The sequence below is a fragment of the Rhinolophus sinicus genome, linkage group LG09, assembly GCF_036562045.2.
Source record: "Rhinolophus sinicus isolate RSC01 linkage group LG09, ASM3656204v1, whole genome shotgun sequence".
Taxonomy (NCBI): domain Eukaryota; kingdom Metazoa; phylum Chordata; class Mammalia; order Chiroptera; family Rhinolophidae; genus Rhinolophus; species Rhinolophus sinicus.
Window position 1 is genome coordinate 42,648,927 of NC_133758.1, and position 18,277 is coordinate 42,667,203.

Consider the following 18,277-nt stretch of genomic DNA (forward strand, 5'->3'; position numbering starts at 1 on the left):
TACATATTGCTAAATAAATTGATTAGATATTGCTAATAAATTCATTAGCTCCTCTCTAGCGTGTCCTCTACTCTCTTTACCCTGGTCGTCATTATAATATCTAACTAGTGCTCTTCAAAAGTATCAAGGTCATGCAAAAATAAGCAAACTCTCAGGAACTCTCACTGATTAGGAAGATTAAAGCAACATGACAACTAAATGCAATATGGGATCCTGGGTTAGCTCCTTAAATAGAAAAAAAGAAAGTAGTGATAAAATTAGTAAAATCCACACAAACTCTTTAGTTAACAGTGCTATACCAATGTTGTTTTCTTGGTTTTGGTAACAGTACTACAGTTATGTGGGAGGTTAACATTAGGTTAAAGTTATTTAGGTATTTATTCTCTTTATTATCTTTGCAATTCTTTTTCAAGTCTAAAGTTATTTCAAAACAAAAAGTTAAAAAAAACACGCCAGAATGCTAGATCAAGTCATTAAGTTAGTGAACAAACCGGGCTGACCATTCAGCATTGACTACTTTAAAAAAACTTTGTCTGTTCTCTATTTGTTACTCAGTATAGCACATACCATAATTTTCATTAAGTTAAAAATTTCAGTCATACTTTACTACATTTAATGGGTGAGCTACATGTGAAAATAGCTTTGTGAAGGTCTTGGGATATACCCTAAGTGAATTTCAAGCATGTACAAATGTGAAAAAGGAAAAAAAAAGTACTATAAGAAAATATCCCAAAATGCCAGCCTAATTTACATTAGGGTGGTAGGATTGACTATGAATAGTTTTTTTCCTTTACTTTCCAATTTTCTGAAATAAGGTTGTGTTACTCTTATCATTAAAAAAAAATAAAGTATACTTTATTTACATATATATGTGTGTGTGTATATACATGTATATATATATATATACACACACACACACACATATATATATAGTTACCTTTACCAATGTATTGTTAGTCTTTCAACTAGTTAATAAGAGAAAGAAAAAAGTGGTTTCTCTGTCTTGTCAATTTAGAAATGCAGTACATTAAAAAAGATTGAAATTGTTTTTTACAAAACGATGAGAGTGGAGGCTAGAGATAACCAGGAAGGACAAAAGACTGGCTGGGAATTGAAACCTTGTTCTTATGTCTTCTGTAAATTCCAGAAAAAGAAATCGCAGATCAGTATTTATGAGGAGGCATACTTCACTTCATAGAGATAGAGCATTCATTACATATTTAATTGGTGACCAGGTGTCTGGCACTATTCTAGGCACAGGGAATACAGAGGTGAGCAACATAAACACACTGAAAATGCCAGGTGGTGTTAAATGCTAAGAAGAGATTTGTAATCAGGTGGTGATGATGTGTGACTGCAGTGGCAGGTTTAAATTAGATGTTCAAGGACAGCCCCTGTGAGGAAATAAAATTTAAACTGAGATTGAGTGACAGCAAGAGTCAGTAAAGTGACAATAACTCACAAAAGGATTACAGCAGGAACACTTAGTGCCAAGTTCTGAGGTTCAAAAGACCTTGATATTATAAAAACATAAAGGTGAGCTGCCAATTCAATGGGGAAAGAATAGTTTTTTTCAATATATGGTTCTGGGAGAACTGGGTATCCACTTACAAAAGAATGAAATTGGATCCCTATCTCACACCATCTACAACAATGAACTCAAAATGGATCACAGACCTAAATGTAAGAGCTAAAACTCTTAGAAGAAAACACAGGAGTAAATCTTTGTGACCTTGGGTTAGGCAATGGTTTCTTAGATATGACACCAAGAGCAAAAGCAACAAAAGAAAACAAATATATCTAAAACTTTATCAAAATGTAAAACTTCTGTGTAGCAAATGATACTATTGAGAATGGAATATCTGTGAATTGTATACTCAGTATGGGTCTAGTATCTAGACTATAAAAAGAACTCGTGTAACCAATTAATAAAAAGACAAATAACCCAATTTTAAAAATGGGCAAAGAATCTGAACAGACAGACATCTCTTTAAAAAAGACATACAAATAACTGGTAAGCACATGAAACTCATGTTTAACAATCTTCATTCATTAGGAGAATGAAAATCAAAACCACAGCAAGATACCACTTTATACCCACTAGGATGGCTATATAATAAAACGACAAAAGTGTTAGTAAGGATGTAGAAAAATTAAAACGTATGTGCACTGATGATGGGATTGTAAATGGTATAGCCTCTTTGGAAGATAGTTTGGTAGTTCCTCAAGAATGTTAATATGACACAGCAATTCCATTCTAGGTATATGCCCAAAAGAAATGAAAACATACATCCACACAAAAATCTGTAAACAAATACTCATAGGAGCATTATTCATAATAGCCAACAATTTTCTTGTTGTCATCATGACAGATTCTAATTTATTAAAAACTGGAAAAGATTTTCCTGCAAAGCATGTGTTTAATGTATAAAAGCTTACCTGATTTTTCAGATAAAGGGAAAAGCCTGGCCAAAAAGAGTTGAATTCGTCCACAGAAGACTGTATTCTGGGATTTCGATAATCTTCTTAGGAGATCTAACAATATATGGAAATGAAGGTTACACAGAAGAGATCATTCTATGTTTATTACAACCATACCCAAGTTTCTTAACTAGTTTGTCGAGAGTATTTTTCTAAAGCAGTTCTTAAAATGGGGGTAAAAACTAATGTTACAAAAAAGCACTAGAAAATTAGGAATTAAGCAAGTTAGCAAAGGCAAGATAAGCTTTACCAATTTTTTTTTTGGTTTTTCATTAAGTTTCCCAGAACAGGAACAGTTTAATTTAAAGTAAATGATCAGTTTTAACAAATCAGACTGTTATTTAAAAATGAAGATACTAATCTATGTAGAAAATCTTAGTACTTGTGTTTATTTCAACCACCTGTTTTTCTGGCCACATTTACATTTCAAAAACAATCATTTACCACTGAATTACTTACCATTGCACATACGTAGTAAATAATTTTTCCCAGCAGAATAGAATGTATTCTGAAATTAAGACAGAAATTATTACTATAGTTCAGAAGTTGTTGCACATCCTTCAATAAGTTGCAAGAAGTAAAATATTAAAGAATACAAACATGCACTCAGAATCTACTATGCCACTTTCACTTTTTTCAAGCAGATAACATTTTCAATGAAATAAAAGTATTTTCAGATATGTGAAATAACAAAACATGATACTAAGAAGATGTTTTAAATATGTGAAAGTGTGCATTTTCAAGTAAATTGTTACTACTAAGTCAAATTTTATACTTCAAGTTTTTCACCATACATGATTCTTACTTGGCTCCCCCCATAGAGTATTATGTAATTCTTTCATAGGACCAAGTGTTTGGTAATCAGCAACATTAGAAATACAAGCAAAAAAATCTATACTCAACTCTGAATCAACAGAGATAATGTTAGTAGAAAAATAAACTAAGGCACTTACTGATTTCCAAGTAGCAACATTTTTTTCCACAAAAGTGAATATTGTGTCACACTGATCCAAAGGAAGACAATCCAAAACATCTCCCAACAACACAAACGGTGTAGATGCAGTACAAATACCTACAAGTGGAGCACAAGCCAACTAAAAGTTTAAAATACTATTGAGTAAAATAGCCCATGCAAAATCATTCTGAAGAATATCGTAAAGGTACTTTGTTAATCCTAACAGACAAGAAATGGAGGCAACCTAAAAGTCCCCAAACAGGACATATTTAAGTAAGTTTTGGTATGTGCACTCAATGATGATGACAATCATTTTTCATAACACTTTTAGAGCATTTACTATATGTCAGGCACACTAAGTGCTTTACATATACTAACACATTTAATCCTTATAGCACTATGAAGTAGATAATATTATCTCTAGCTTATAGAATGGGAAAACTGAGACACAGAGAAGTTAAATAACTTGCGCAAGTTCAAAGAGCCAGTAAGTGGTAGAGCTGGGATACGAACCCAGGCAGTCTGGCTCCACAGTCTGTTTTCTTCACCACTAAGCTATTCAAAAGAATATAATGCAACCAATTAAAAATGATGGTTATAATGACTATAGTAACTTGGAAAATGCTTATTAAATAATGTTAAGTGAAAAGGGAAGGATTCAAAACTGTATGTATATTTGTTATAAAAATAATAATTTTTTAAAAGACTAGAGAAACTAATACCATATACCAAAATGAATGATAGTTTTTTTAAGGTAGAGGAATTTATGACTAGCATTGTCCCTTTTTCTCATTTCCAAATGTTCTGAAATGTTGCTAAATTGCCTTTGTGCCTTGAAAAGTTTATCTTCAAAAGGTTTGATACTGATTTCAATTATTATTAAACATTTAAAATAATAGTATTGGTTCAGGGGAAAAAATAGTACAATAAAAAGTTCTTTATTTCTAAATTCAATGTTTAATCAATGTTTATTTCTAAATTCAATTGTTTATTAAAGCAATAAATTAAAGGTTCTCAGAAAAAGTCATTTAGACTAGCTAAAAATATTTTATCTCCCCGCTCCTTCTTTCTTCCAGTTTAAGGTGATACTAACACCTTACTGTGCAGGAAAAGTAGCCACTTAAGCATGTATGTGAAAAAAAAAAAAAAAATCGAGGGGACACTGTAAGCCCGAAGCACTGCATTAATATGTCATATTCAGAAAAAAGAAGTAATATCCAGCTCTACAGTGCACTAGTAAGATCACATCTGAAATGTGATGTGAGGGACACTGCCTAGAACTAGTGGGGGGCATAAGGCAGCTGATTTCAACTCAATACAAGAGAAATCAAAGCGTGAGCTCCATTAATGGGTATAGAGGCTGTATGATCACCTGCCAGGGACAGTACAGAGGGGAAGCAGGATAGGCCAGAGATGAAACTGGACTAGATGACCTCTAAAGTCCTTTAACATTTAGATTCTGTGACACTATATGCCCTGGACCTCTGAGAGATATGAAAGACATACTCCCTCCATTTAGTTGGCCTAAGTCAACTCACATTTGATAATTATAGAACTTAAGAAAATTACCTAGATTCTACTCCCAAAGATTCTGATTCAGTAAAACTAAGTTAGCGCCTGGCAATTTCATTTAAAAATAGATTCACTGATGATTCTGATGAGCTGGGTTATAGCATGAGTTCCCCAGAACTTTCACAACCTGTGTCCCAGCCACTACACGGCCCTCTGTGCTTCAGCTTAACCTCGGCCACATACACCCTCTCCTCAGTTCCCAAACACCTTGCTATGTTCATACTTCCACAGTTTTGTTTACAATGCTTTTCCCACCAAAGTAGTCTTCCTCCTCTCATGTGGCAGATTCCTACTTAATCTTTCAAAGCATAGAGTAGACAGCACATCTAAAAAACTCCCCTAATACCTTTAAGCAGGCCACCTCAGCTATGCTTCTGAAGCACACTGTACATACATTATAGCACTTATCATATCCTCTTTATCTCTGTTATGTACACTTTCAGCTTTCTAAGGGTAGGCATTTTTGTATGTTTTAACCAGTAAAGTGACTGACACTGAATAGAAACTCAATAAGTATCTGTTGAGTTGAATTCAACAAAATATAGTTATGGACAACTGGAAAACATGTCACATAAATAATATAATCTCAAGAAGAAATTTTCCCCACCAAATTAAAATAAATAAGCATGTAAGTGTTCACTTACAATTTGACTAAGTTCGTAAGTCCTCATCTTTCTCAAATAAAGTTCTAAATACTGACTGTACAATTTTAAGTGTTAAAAACATTACCAGTATACAAGAATAACAGATCAAGGAAATCAATGAACTAAGCAGACACTGCAAACTGACAGAAACTGGGCAAGGAATGCTCCATCACAGAACTCATTTAAGTATGCTTAATGAATGAATGAATAAGCATCTTATATAAAAGTTTAATATGTAAAGTCAGAATTTATGAATTATGTTTAAGTTCACAAAATAGCTTGCTGCTACACTGGAAGACCACTTTTACTTTTTATGTTCCAGTCTTTGTAGGAGCTAAGTATCAAAATAATAAATATGTAAATAATGCTTTATAGATTAAAAGGCACTTTTCACATGAACTATCTGAATTAATCAAATGAGTATTTTCACCAAATTGGATAAAGAATTAAATGAACTTTTTTTACTTTATGTTTTTTTAAAGGAAGGCGCAGCTCACAGTCAACCTTGGTGTTATCAGCACCATGCTCTAACCAACTGAGCTAACCGGCCACCCCCCTAACAAACTATTTTTTCAGTTTTTTTCCTACAAATATTTAATGAGCTCTTACTACATATGTGTTAAGCATTGTGTATTTATTATACTATATGTCTTTTTAAAAATCTCTTGAGACTATCCCCCAATGCCACTACTCCACTTCAATAGTTCCCTACCTAGTTTTGCTGCCAGTAGTCTCTCAAGCCAACTTTTCTTCCATTGCTCCTCTTTAAAATATTCAAAGGCCTTTACAAATGATACTAACCTAACCCTCCTACTTCTTTCCTCACCAGTTGTATCATCCTCTCACCCCTCTGCTCCACACGATTTTTCAGCCATGCTGAGGTTGGCCTTGACATAGCTATTCCCGTCTGTTTCTATTTGACAGATTCATCATCCCTCACATCCCAGCTCATATTACAGCTTTCTTTCTAAGCTCTCCCTGATTCCTTTAGACTCTGAAGTTGAGTCACTTCAACCACACTTCATTTCCACTTCAACCACAGTAAGACATTTACAAGTCTGTTTCCTCCATTAGCCACTAGGCTCCTTATGGGCAGAAAATACATTTTATTCACCACTGAATCTCCAAGTCCTAGCTTAGGACCAGGCACATAGTAGATGCTCAATAAGTATTTACAATGAATGAAACAACTGGAAAACAAAGAAGTGCTAAAATGGGTGCTGCATACTAGAGATGAGAAATAAATGTGAGCTAATTTCATTGGGACACCTTCTTCGTAAAGGAAGTAGGCAGAATTTGATAAATGAGCAAAATCAGATAGGTGGAGCGGTATAGGGAGAATAAGTTTTAAATAAAAAATAGTCATATCCAAGATTACTTTAAAAAAAGAAAACCATACTTACCTTCAGTTACTCCCCCAATAGCAAGAGAAATAATAGCTAAAACATTTTCACATGGTGAATGATTTATCTACCAAGAGAGGAGAGAACAACTTAATTTAGGGGCCACAGTTCAGACTAATTTGATAACAATAAAAACATCCTCTGACATTAACCTGATTATCACAAATATGGGATAAAAATTTTTTCAGAGATAAAATTACTATTAAGATGAAAATGCAAAAAAAACCAAAAGAATAGAGTCGCTAACTGTAGAAGTATATGGCATAAGTATTAACATATGATTCACTTAACATACAATGGTCTTAGAAAAATGCCTACATTAGCACGATTAAGGCTGTAAGCTCATCAAGGACAGAAGTGCTGAGGTCATAATTCAATCAGTGGGACGGCAAAGGCAGCACCAGGGGGATGGACTGTACTGGTGCATCAATATGTTTGAGAGAGGGTATTAATAGAAGGGACGTAGTGCCTAGGTTCAATAACATCATAAAAACCAGCATTTATTGAGTGTTCATTAACTCATTCTACACAACAACCTTGAAAGAATGGTATTTCCGTTCTCACAAACAAAAGTGAGGCTCAGTAAAACAAAGTAATTACCCAATTTCTCACAACATGTAAGTGACTAGAAGAGGAAAGAATGAGTTTTGATGCAGAATTGTTTGAAAGAAAGGGACATTATTATGGTCATGAGAAAAAGTTCTAGCTTCTCAGGACCCAACCTTCACTTAACCAAAAATAAACTGTTGAAACTTCTCCTTTCATTCGGGTGCTCGACCAATGGTAAATAGATTTTTCACGTTTGATTAAATTTCTCTACTGAAGTTGGATTGGCTCTATTTATTTTTTTTAAATGCTGATGAGAAGGATGCATACTATAAGAAAATGATAGCATGGAATCCTAGTTTCCATGTTGAATGTCCCTGGACTAGATCTTTTGTGTGACTACAGGATGTGTCATTGGCTATATAATAAAGTGAGAGGGCCTATTTTCCAATTCTAGTTCTTGCCCAGGAACACCTCACATCAACTTGGAAAGGGTATAAGAATTCTTATACTCTTCACTTGGAGAGGGTTGTCTTCATCTAGTAAAACAAAGTCTTCTAATGATTTAGCATCTGTGCTGTCAAAATCCTTAATTATTACATAACTCCTATACTACGATATACTTTGATACACTTTGCTTTTGCAAAGTAGCAAGCTCATGCTAGAAAAAATAATCATATTTAAACACTCATTGTAAGAATAAAAGCAATTTAAAAAAATAACAATTTATTAATTTGCCAGCAACACTTTAACAATAAAGGAAAACATACTTACAATTTCTTCTTCTAGAACACCTCTGAAAGCTTGGTCAAGGGTACATTTTTTTTCATTTTCACTATTGAAAACAAAAGACAAGCTCCATTTTTTAAACAGCTCAGGGTAAGTATAAAGATTCAGGCAAGTATGTTTCATGGATACTAATGCCTTACCTGCCAGGTAACTGGGTGAAGGTATTCAACAATGGTTTGATATTTTTGTTGTTCAAGGCCTCTCTGGTAGACTTCTAGAAAAATAAATATAGCAAGTAAGTGGAAAGATTTTTGCTTATTAATTACTGAAAAACATATAACTCATTAAATCTAAAAATGTTTATAACTGGGAAAAATTATCCATCAGTCATTCTATCGGTAGTTTTTATTCAAATGCCACTTACTGACATATAGACTCTCATCACGTTAAACCTGGATAGAATTTCCTAGCTAGACTTTCTCATTCCAATTTTTCCCTCCTACCATCTCTTTAAATATCACATTCATGAGAGTATTCTGCTTTTTAAAAAACCGTCTCCAAATGGCTCCTTACAGACTTTGGTTTTGAAGTTTGATAGCTCCCTTTCAAGGTCCTTGAGAAGGTTATCCCACTCAAATCTATCCAACCTTATTTCCCACTACCCCCTAACACATACTCTCCACTAAGGTCAAGCCATTTTTTCCATATTTTTCTATCAAGCACACTCTAGTGTATTTACACATTCATGTTGTTCTTCCCACCTGCTCATGCAAATTTTATCCATTCTTCAGGACTCATCTCAAGTCAGACCTCCTCTAGGTAGCTTAGCTTGCTCAGCATAGTCCCTCACACATAGTAAACATTGAATAAATACCTGCCGATTGTCTTAGTCATAATTGAAAGACAAAAATACTGAAAAGTCAATTCATTCTGTGAAAATTCACATACAATTCGAAAAGTCATCTTATTACCTCACAGGAGTTAGACGGAAATGTCCATTCCTGACTCTGCCAAAAATAGGCTGTGTCAATCTGGGCAAACCCCTTAATGCTTTGTTTTCCTCACCAGTTAAGTAAAAGATTGTTGCAGATCCTTACTACCAGTAGCAGCAGTGCAATTACCTGGGAACTTGATAGAAATGCAAAATCTCACAGCCCATTCCAAGCCTACTGAATCAGAATTTACATTCAACAAGATCTCCAGGTGATCCACCACACACTGAAGCTGGAGAAGCACTAGACTAGATGATCTCCAATTAAATGGCCCTTTCCAGGATTAATATGATCTTGGATTGTCCTAACAATTACTCTTAGAATTTCAAAGCACCAGTATTACAGCAAAATGCACAGAAAGAAAATCATTCTGATAACATAAACTAGATATAATCTGGTATTAAAAAAACAAACTCAATACTGTATGAGGAAAAAAAACAACCTGCACACAAAAAACTATTTACTACAAAGAATCAATTTTCTTTCACAGAATTTTCATTCTGGCATGACTATAACTATGTAGGCAGTTAAATATGTGAGTCGTTGAATCATGACTTGAAATATTGGCACAAATGCTAAAGACAGTCAAATAACTTAGAACAGGGATTCTTTGTGCTGGGGGCTGTATGGGCAACATAAAAAAAGAATACTGGCTTTGAAGTCAGAAATAAAAAAGTTTAGTAAATCACTTAACTTTTCGGGGGTGTTTGTCTCATTTCTCTCTCATCTAGGAGGGGATAATAAAACCTAGCCTACTTCACAATGCTAAGACTTAACCATGAAAACGCTCTGTAAGGTGTTTCTCAAATGCTAAAACTACTCTTCTCCAATATGTAGGAATAAATGACATCTGACAACCCTTCCCAAGCTGCTCTGTTTGTCTTTTCCCACTTAGGATCTCTTAGGAGTGAGACACTGAGGGTTAAAGGTACGGTGAATAGGCAGCCGGAACAAACCACCTGGCAATTAGGAGGCGGGGCGGGAGCCAGTCCTCTGGGCTAAAACCACTTCTGCCCTCGTCTTTCCCCCGCTCGCTTCCAGTTCTGGAGACACCTGCCCGGCTAAGCGAGCGCTGCAGAGTAGCTGGACCGGACGAGAGAGAGTCTGAAGATGAGCCCTTCCTGCCGGGCGACCAGAACGCGGAATGGAGGCGGCGGACCGCAGAGGATGCGCGGAAGAGGCAGGTACAGCGTCTTTTCCACCTCCCAACCCCCGAAGGGGCCGGGAGCCAACGCTGCGACTTACGCACCTCTGTCCCCGCTTTACCTCAGAGCAAAAGTCCAGTAATTAGAGAGGAGGGCAAAGAGAAGCGCCGGGTCAGGCTTGCACCCTCCCGCTTTCTGCTCACCGTAAACCGCGTCCGCGCTTCGGGTAAACTGAAGAGCGGCGGTGTCGGAGACATCTTGGCTGCGCGTGCCCGCCACCGCGCTGCGGCGCAGGCCGATGACGTCAAGCCGGGAGCGAAGAGATTACCGGCTGCGTGCGCGGCTGGAGCGGCGTGTGAGCAAAGGGGAGGGGCACTGGCAATTGGGAGCTTCTGTGGCGGTCAGGTGGGCGTTGGAAGCCAGAGTCAACCACACAATGCCTAGTCCGGGTTCGTGGGTAACCTTTGGGGTGACGGCATTTGGGCGGGGCCGCGCCCTGTGAGCTCTGCGCTGCAGGGCGGGAAATAGGTCCTGACGCGCACCGCCGAGGTTTTCCGGGTTTGGGGAAGCGCTAGGTAGCTTAACGGGCTACGCGGGAAGGTAACCGCTGCCCGAGAATCCAGGACAAGAGGGTTATCTAGGAAAGCACCAGGCTGGGAAGTGTTGGCAGACCGCGGTCATGCGCCAGGAAGGAGTAGTCTCAGCTCCCGATTTCTGTATCAGCTCTGTAGTTCGTGGGCCTTGTAGCAGCAGCAGTTCACTCTTCTGTGAAATAGAAACAATACTTTCGTATTTTGCCGTGTGCTCCTGTGTATAATGTGCACCCACGTTTTTGGCCCAAACTTTCAGGGCAAAAAAATCTTTCGTTTTAATTTTTTAATTCAAATTGTTATTTGTTTACATTTAGGTACTTGCTTTTTGTATTATAAAGGAATTTTAGCATTTGTATTTTTAACATTATGGTATAAGAAATTTTATGTAACAAATAATTACAAAACATAAGAACAGATACAAGGTACGAGAAATTTTATGTACCGGTAACAAATTTACGATATTTACGTATCACAGAAGGCCAAGAACTCTTGATCGTTACAAGTTCATCTTAAGTTCAACAAAACTGATTATCGTATTCCAGGGTATTATTTTGCATATGGATATCGTTATTGATTTCTAGAGTTATACTTCCAACTCATAAGCATAAATGACTTAAAAACATACAGATATGGAATTAGTACTACCCATATATATTGCACATCCTTATTTTTACCTCACAAGTTTGGGGGGAAAAGTGCACATTATACACGGCAAAATATGGTATGTCTGTCACAGTGCTGTTGGAAAGCATGAATGAAATAAATGCAAGTGTGGCATATGTAGCCATATAAGACTTATTGTTATATCTTGGAATTGTTAACTTGGTGGGCACATATGGGTCTCTACAGAAAGAGAAAGACCTTGGAGGAATGCAGTGTTTGGCGCTGATAGTAAAATGGGTGGCACTGCCTCCAGGGTAGAAGCACCCCTGGCAAAATCCTGCATCCTTGGCAGTTTCCTCCCTTGTCTCCTTTCACTGGAGAGGCTTGGCTGATGAAAAGCCAAGTAGAAGTAACTTTCTTAGTTGGAATTATGCTGTGGGGAAGGAAGTTATGCATTGACCCAAACACAAACTTCCTGCCAACTCTTCTTCCTTTCCACGTGTACCCTAATGATGAAAGCTAGGTGCGCTTTACCTTGTTCCCTTCATTGACATTCAAAGAGAATGTAGGAAGCCAACAAAGAGATAACTTTGCATAGTGTTGCCTGTAAGTGGGAATTGTGAACAGTGACGGCTACCTGGAGCACAGTTGTCTTTTTTAGAATCAACAGAATCATTCAGGTTTGATTGTATAACAAGTCTCAAAATTCGCAAAATAAACTGGTATTAACTGATTTAACAGGTAGCTGATTAATAGGATTATTATATTACAGATGATCATTAACTATCAAGAACCACAACTAAGACCCAAGAAAGAAATGCAGTTATTTTTTACAAAACTCTCCAATCATAAGAAGAGCTGGACTCATCCATCAAAGCCCAGTGACTTAGAATTCTCTTTATTCAGCAAAAAAGTCAGCAAACATTTGTTGAGTACATTGTACACAATGGACAGTATCTGTTGAAAGAATGATAATATGAACAAATGAACAAAATAGTGAAGCCTAATTCCTATTTTGAGGAACTTTTAGTTTGGTTGACATAAAAGAAACAAACAATTGCAATGTACATACAATTTCTATTATAAATACTTTCGATAACTGCTGTAAGAGATTAAAGGAGAAAGCAATTGCTACCATATGAGGTGATCATGGAGCCTTCAAGGAGAAGATAGAATATGAGCTGGACCCAGAAGGATTCCAATAGACAGGAATGGGAAGGGGTGAAAAGGAAAGATATTCCCAATGGAGAGACTGGTATTAGCAGAAGTGTGGAAGGGAGAAAGCATAGTGAAAGATAACTGTTTACTCTAACATTGGATTCTGAACAGAAATAAGGCTGAACAGTCAAGTTGGAACCAGATTATATTAATGTTTGAGGCCAAAGAATGTTTAAAAATGGCTTTTACACTTCCTGCCAAGTTATAGCTGGCAGTATATTTGGGAGGAAGGAGAGAAATGAACTACTTTGCTGCTGAGTGCTGAAACACCAGATAAAGAAACAGTAGGAAAAAAAGGTAACAATCTTCAGAGAATAATGAGGTGTTCCTATTTAATGGGTACAGATTTCAGATTGGGATGATGAAAAAATTGGGATGATGAAGGTGGGTAATACAACTGTTATACCATTTTACACATAAGGAAACAAACTCAAAGAGATGGGGTTCTTGATAAAAGTAATTGGCAAAATGAGACTACCCCGGATTTTGATTCCAAATTTTGTACTCTTTACACTGTTATACTGTTGTAAGTAATGCTTATGTTTTATTGAGTACCTTCTATGAGCCAGACGCTTTTCTTGTATTACTTCTACTCCTTACAACAACATTATACGTAGTTATTTATCAGTGAGGAAACAGGCTCATCTGTCACATGACTAGAAGCTTGTTTGAGATTTGAGCCTGGCTTTAATCCCAAAGCCTGTATTTTTCTCAGGTCTTAACTCTTGAATCTTTACTAACCCATGGGCCTAGTTATTGTTTCAAAAATTATTTCCTTGCAGTTGGCTAAGAGTGAGGATCATACTGTCATCAATAACACATGAGTTTTTTAAAAGTATGTAATAATAACACTCAAAGGGCAGACATCCCGTAACATGTTACCTTTTCACTTAGATTTATTGTGCACTTGTTTTTCCTCTTATGCTAGTGAGGTAAGATGGACCTGCCTCTCTGTTAGAAAATACTCTCCACGGGAAATACTAGGCTGGGTGATTTAGATAATTTCTAAGCATTCAGCTCTTTATTCCTCTTCTTTTCCTTGGTGTGATCTTAGTTGGATTCAAGTTACCATTGAAGGGGTGAGATCTAGGAGAAAAGGACCAAGGGGGCAGCTTAGTCTGCTTTTGTTCTAGTCTTTATCCTCTAGTCTTGGCAAAAGGAAACTTTTGGTTCCACACTCACCAGTCAACCACATTAGGATGTTGGATTGCAGTTTCTGCTGGTTCCGGTCCTGGGCCTTAGCCATCTTTCCCTTTCTCTCTCTCTGTAATTTGAGTGGATTGAAAGAATAATGTTGACAGGGAACCGATGTTTGAGAGGCAAAGATGAGCAAAAAGAATGAGACATCATTGTTGGGAAAGGAATGGAATTGGGAAGAATAATAATAGAAGAGGGATGGCACTTTGGGAATATTGTTGTGGAGAAAGAGGAATTACAGCACCCATGAAAACTATGGGTGCTGTATTTTTGCCACAGTGGGAGCAACTTTCAAGCATTTTGTATTAGTGTATTATTCATTCATCACATATTTATTGAGTGCCTGTTATCTGGCAGTCACAAGTACAATATTGGATTATATATTAGAGTATATATTAAATAATACAGTATTATTTTATTAAATCATTAAGTACTGTGTATATAATTATCTAGCATACATGGTAAAATCCTGTTTGGTGAGTTTGGTTGGACCACACAGATGAGCATAATTCAAGGTGAGAAATAGAATACTGGATGACTTCTTGCCCTGGTGAGCCCAGCTTCCCTGCAGGGTTAGGCAGAGATTTTGCCTGAAATGGTACCATTGCTTAGCTTGTTCTTTTTGCCCTGTTTTTCTCTTCCCCTTACTGGTTTCTCCTGAAAGCACCGTAATAAATCATTTGCTCACAAATTCTCAGGTTGCTCGTGGAGATCCTGATTGTGCTAGTTTTGGTCTACCAAGAAGCAGACAGCAACACAGGACTAGATGTGCAGGAGGTTTATATGGCGGGTGCAGGAGCAGGCTGGGAGAGCTTGCAGACCACAGCGTAGGCTAACCCCTCTGGAAGGAGGACGCGTGAGGTAGGAAGTCTGAGTGAAGTGCAGCTCCAAGAAAGGGTTGACTTTGTCAGTGGGGAGTCCTCAGGTCAAACATGTTTGCTGAAAGAGTCGTGCAGTTTGCATATCTCTACCATGCTCAGTCTTTGACTGGAAACAGCCATGGCCTCTGCAAATGTGGTTGACCCAGAGGGCAGTAGCTGGGGCTACCAGGCAGTCGTGCTCCCCACAGCAGAACATCTGTGTGGAGCGTTTTCATGGCCACCACACTGTCCGAGGGTATTGATACAACAATATTTTATTCATTTTCAGAGAATATTTTCTTCATTTGTTTATTCTCAATAAATATATATGAACCAGGAACTTGAACAAAACAGAGTTACTACCCTCATGGAGTTTTTATTCTGTGGAAGTGAGAATAGATTTTAAAAAAAGTAAATAAAAACATAAAAGAACTTCACTGTGATAAATGCTGTGAAGGAAATAATAGCTAACGTCTATTGAGTGCTATCGTATGCTTGCATTCTAAACGCTTTCCATGTATGAACTCATTTAATCTTCCTAGTAACCTTATCAGGTAGGTACTCTTTATTCCCAGTTTTTAGGAGAAGAACCTGAGGTGAACAGTGCTTAAGTAACTCACAGGAATGAGAAGCTGAGGTAGACAGTGCTTAGGCTGTATTTAAATGGAGTTGTCAGGAAAGACCTCTGTCAGCTCTGAGGAAGTGATATTTAAGTTAAAACTTAAAGGATGGAAAGGGAATTAGTTGTATATTTGTGAGGGTGGGATTTGGCAGGGGAAGGCAAGAAAGAACATTCCAGGTGGAAGGAACAGCATGTGCAGAGGCTTATGTTAGGGAGAAGGTTAGCACATTTGAGAAATGAAAGAAGGCCCTAGTGAGCAAGATGGAGAGCAGTGGCAACGGGGGCTGGAGAAATGGACAGGGCCAGATTGTTCAGGACCTTGCACGTGTCTGGAGTTTCGTTCTCTTCTGTTGCTCACTACAGTCTTCTGGAATCTCACTGAACACATCAAGTTTGATTTTAAGTGTTCTCTATTTTTCGTCTAAACTGTTTCAGAGAGGAGTCATTTGCTTTCACTGATCACCTTGCTTCCACTCTGGAGCAGCTGATCTCCTTCGTAAGACTGGTGATTTTTCATTATGTATTCGTGTTTATAAATGAAGCTTAAGATTGTTCAGTCCTAATAGCTATTGGAGGGGCTGCTCAGCACATTGCCCACTCTTCACATGCCATTCCCTTTCACCCCATTCTTGTAATAGACAAAACCATTGTGGGCATGTGACCAGGTCTGGCCAGCAATAAATGTTTGAAATTTTTTTCTGCAGCTGGAAAATATGGCTGCTGTACTTAACAGAATTCTTTTTCTTTCTTTCTTTTTTTTTTTTAAATTAACAATCGAAACCTACTTTGGTTAGTGTTTTGAGAAGTAAGTTATTAGGAGGGTAAGTGGAAGCCTGGAGATAAAGCTTGGGCTCAATGGAAGCAAGACATAGTTTCAGTTTCGAGATGTCCCTGCTAACACCATTTCTAATAGTTTGACTGTCCCTGTGTTCTGTGGCCTCTGGACACTTGCCACCATATCACTGAACACTCTCATCACCACACCATGCCGCTCCAGCTATCCTACGTCATTTCCAGCTCTCAGACGTTTGCACCCTTTCCTCTAATTCAAGGTCATGGCTGGGAGTATCTGATTGGCTACACTCAGGTCTTGTGCTCGCGCTGTAGCTTCCGGAGAACAGGAAAAGTGATGCCAGTCCTTCCTCGCTTTGTGCTTCCGTAGTGAGCTGCAGAGCCCTATTTTGGGATTTCTCTCCTACTGGAAAGGGTATTTGGATGCTGAACAGCCAGTAGGATAATATCCATTGGTTGTCCTGTACAATTCTGTTACCTCAGGGGCTATGGCCAATATTGAGCTAATGTTGCCATCTTCCCTATCACTTGGAGAAAGGCCATCTACAGAAAGAGAAAATGAGGCCAACACACAGAAACAAAGCTGAAAGATTGGCTATAGGAAAAGAAGAGCGAGGAAGAGAAAGACATTAGGTGGGGAGGAGAGATACAGGGGGAGAGAGATGGGAAAATGGTGGGAAGAGAGATTAACTGGAGATTATTTAGAGCTCGGGGCTTTTTTCATGTCTGATGACAGCTGCATTATCATCTAAGTTACGTGCACAATTAAACCCCTTTTATAGTAGTGTGATGCTGTTTGGAGTTGGAGTTCATGCATTTGCATCAAAGAATCCCAGTTAATAAAGGAGCTGAGGTAGGTTTCATCTACAATTGTGTGAGTTACTGTTTAGTTTCTTTTTCGTTACTCAGTGCGAAAAAGGGGAGGCTGGGCTACCCATCTAAAGTTCTGAATGGGGAGGATTGACCTTCAAATGATCCACTGTGCTGGAGATTGTGGTCTAGCAGTTGTGCACACCTGTATTACCTCCCATGAGCCAGGTGAAGTCTGGAGTTGGATTTTTACATCTGAGCAGTGGTGGTCTTTTTCCAGATGCACGGGGAAGTAGCAGGCATGTCTCCTCTTAGGTGATGGAGTGACTTGAGTGGTTGGAGATAGGAATATGAGCGATCTGGTAGGTGGGATTTCTTTTCTGAAGTAATGATGACTCTAAGACTTCAAAATATGTCAACAAAGTTTGGGAAGTTTTAGAGAGGGAGAGGAGTGTTTGAGTTACCCACAGAAATAGAGTCAAAGACTTGTTTTCAGGTAATTATTTGAAAAGTGATCCAAGGAAGCTGTGGAACCAGGGATAATGAAACAGGAGAAACCGCTATTGTAAAAGTACGTTACGGTATTGGTCGCTGCTGTGGGTTGACTTGAACTCAATTTTGCTGAAATCTCTTGAGCAGCTGTATATAATATGCCTCAAAATTGCCTCCTCAAAGAAAGGGAGGGTGGGGAAGCATTTATCCATTAACGTCCAATCCTCATTCATCAAGGGCTGCCTGCATACATTGAGGGCTCCCACAGGGGATCTATGCAATCGTATAATATTAGGGAAGCCCTGGGGCAGGAAAAAAAAAAAAGTCTGATCCAGCTGAGGTGAAGTGCTGTCAGGCTCAACTGTGTGGACCTGCTTGTCATAGCAGTGGCTAGAGTGAAAGTGGGCCCAAAAGACGTGAGGCAGGGCCAAGAGATGTCCGATATAAGGGGAAGATGTGATGAATTCTTAATCTTATAAAAGGGGGAGGCAAATAAACTCTTTAGTTGGGTCTTAGCTAATTAAAAAAGATAGATTCAAGTATATAGACTTTAAAAAATGAAAATGGACCTATTTACGTTAGTAGAATCTAAAGTAATATGTACACTCCCAAGATCACTAGAG

General features: G+C 37.9%; 1 protein-coding gene across 1 annotated transcript in view; it reads right to left on the bottom strand.

The window, feature by feature from the left end:
* The window catches only part of THOC1 (THO complex subunit 1), a 40,333-nt gene extending 29,506 nt beyond the window's left edge, over positions 1–10,827 (bottom strand). The window contains exons 1-7 of the mRNA XM_019741212.2: positions 10,671–10,827; positions 8,531–8,604; positions 8,376–8,436; positions 7,056–7,122; positions 3,435–3,553; positions 2,941–2,989; positions 2,440–2,535 (exon numbers count right to left, since the gene is read on the bottom strand). Of these exons, the coding sequence (XP_019596771.1) occupies positions 2,440–2,535; positions 2,941–2,989; positions 3,435–3,553; positions 7,056–7,122; positions 8,376–8,436; positions 8,531–8,604; positions 10,671–10,724 (520 nt within the window). The 5' untranslated portion in view covers positions 10,725–10,827. The remainder of the gene's footprint in view (positions 1–2,439; positions 2,536–2,940; positions 2,990–3,434; positions 3,554–7,055; positions 7,123–8,375; positions 8,437–8,530; positions 8,605–10,670) is intronic.
* Between the last annotated feature and the right edge of the window lie 7,450 nt (positions 10,828–18,277).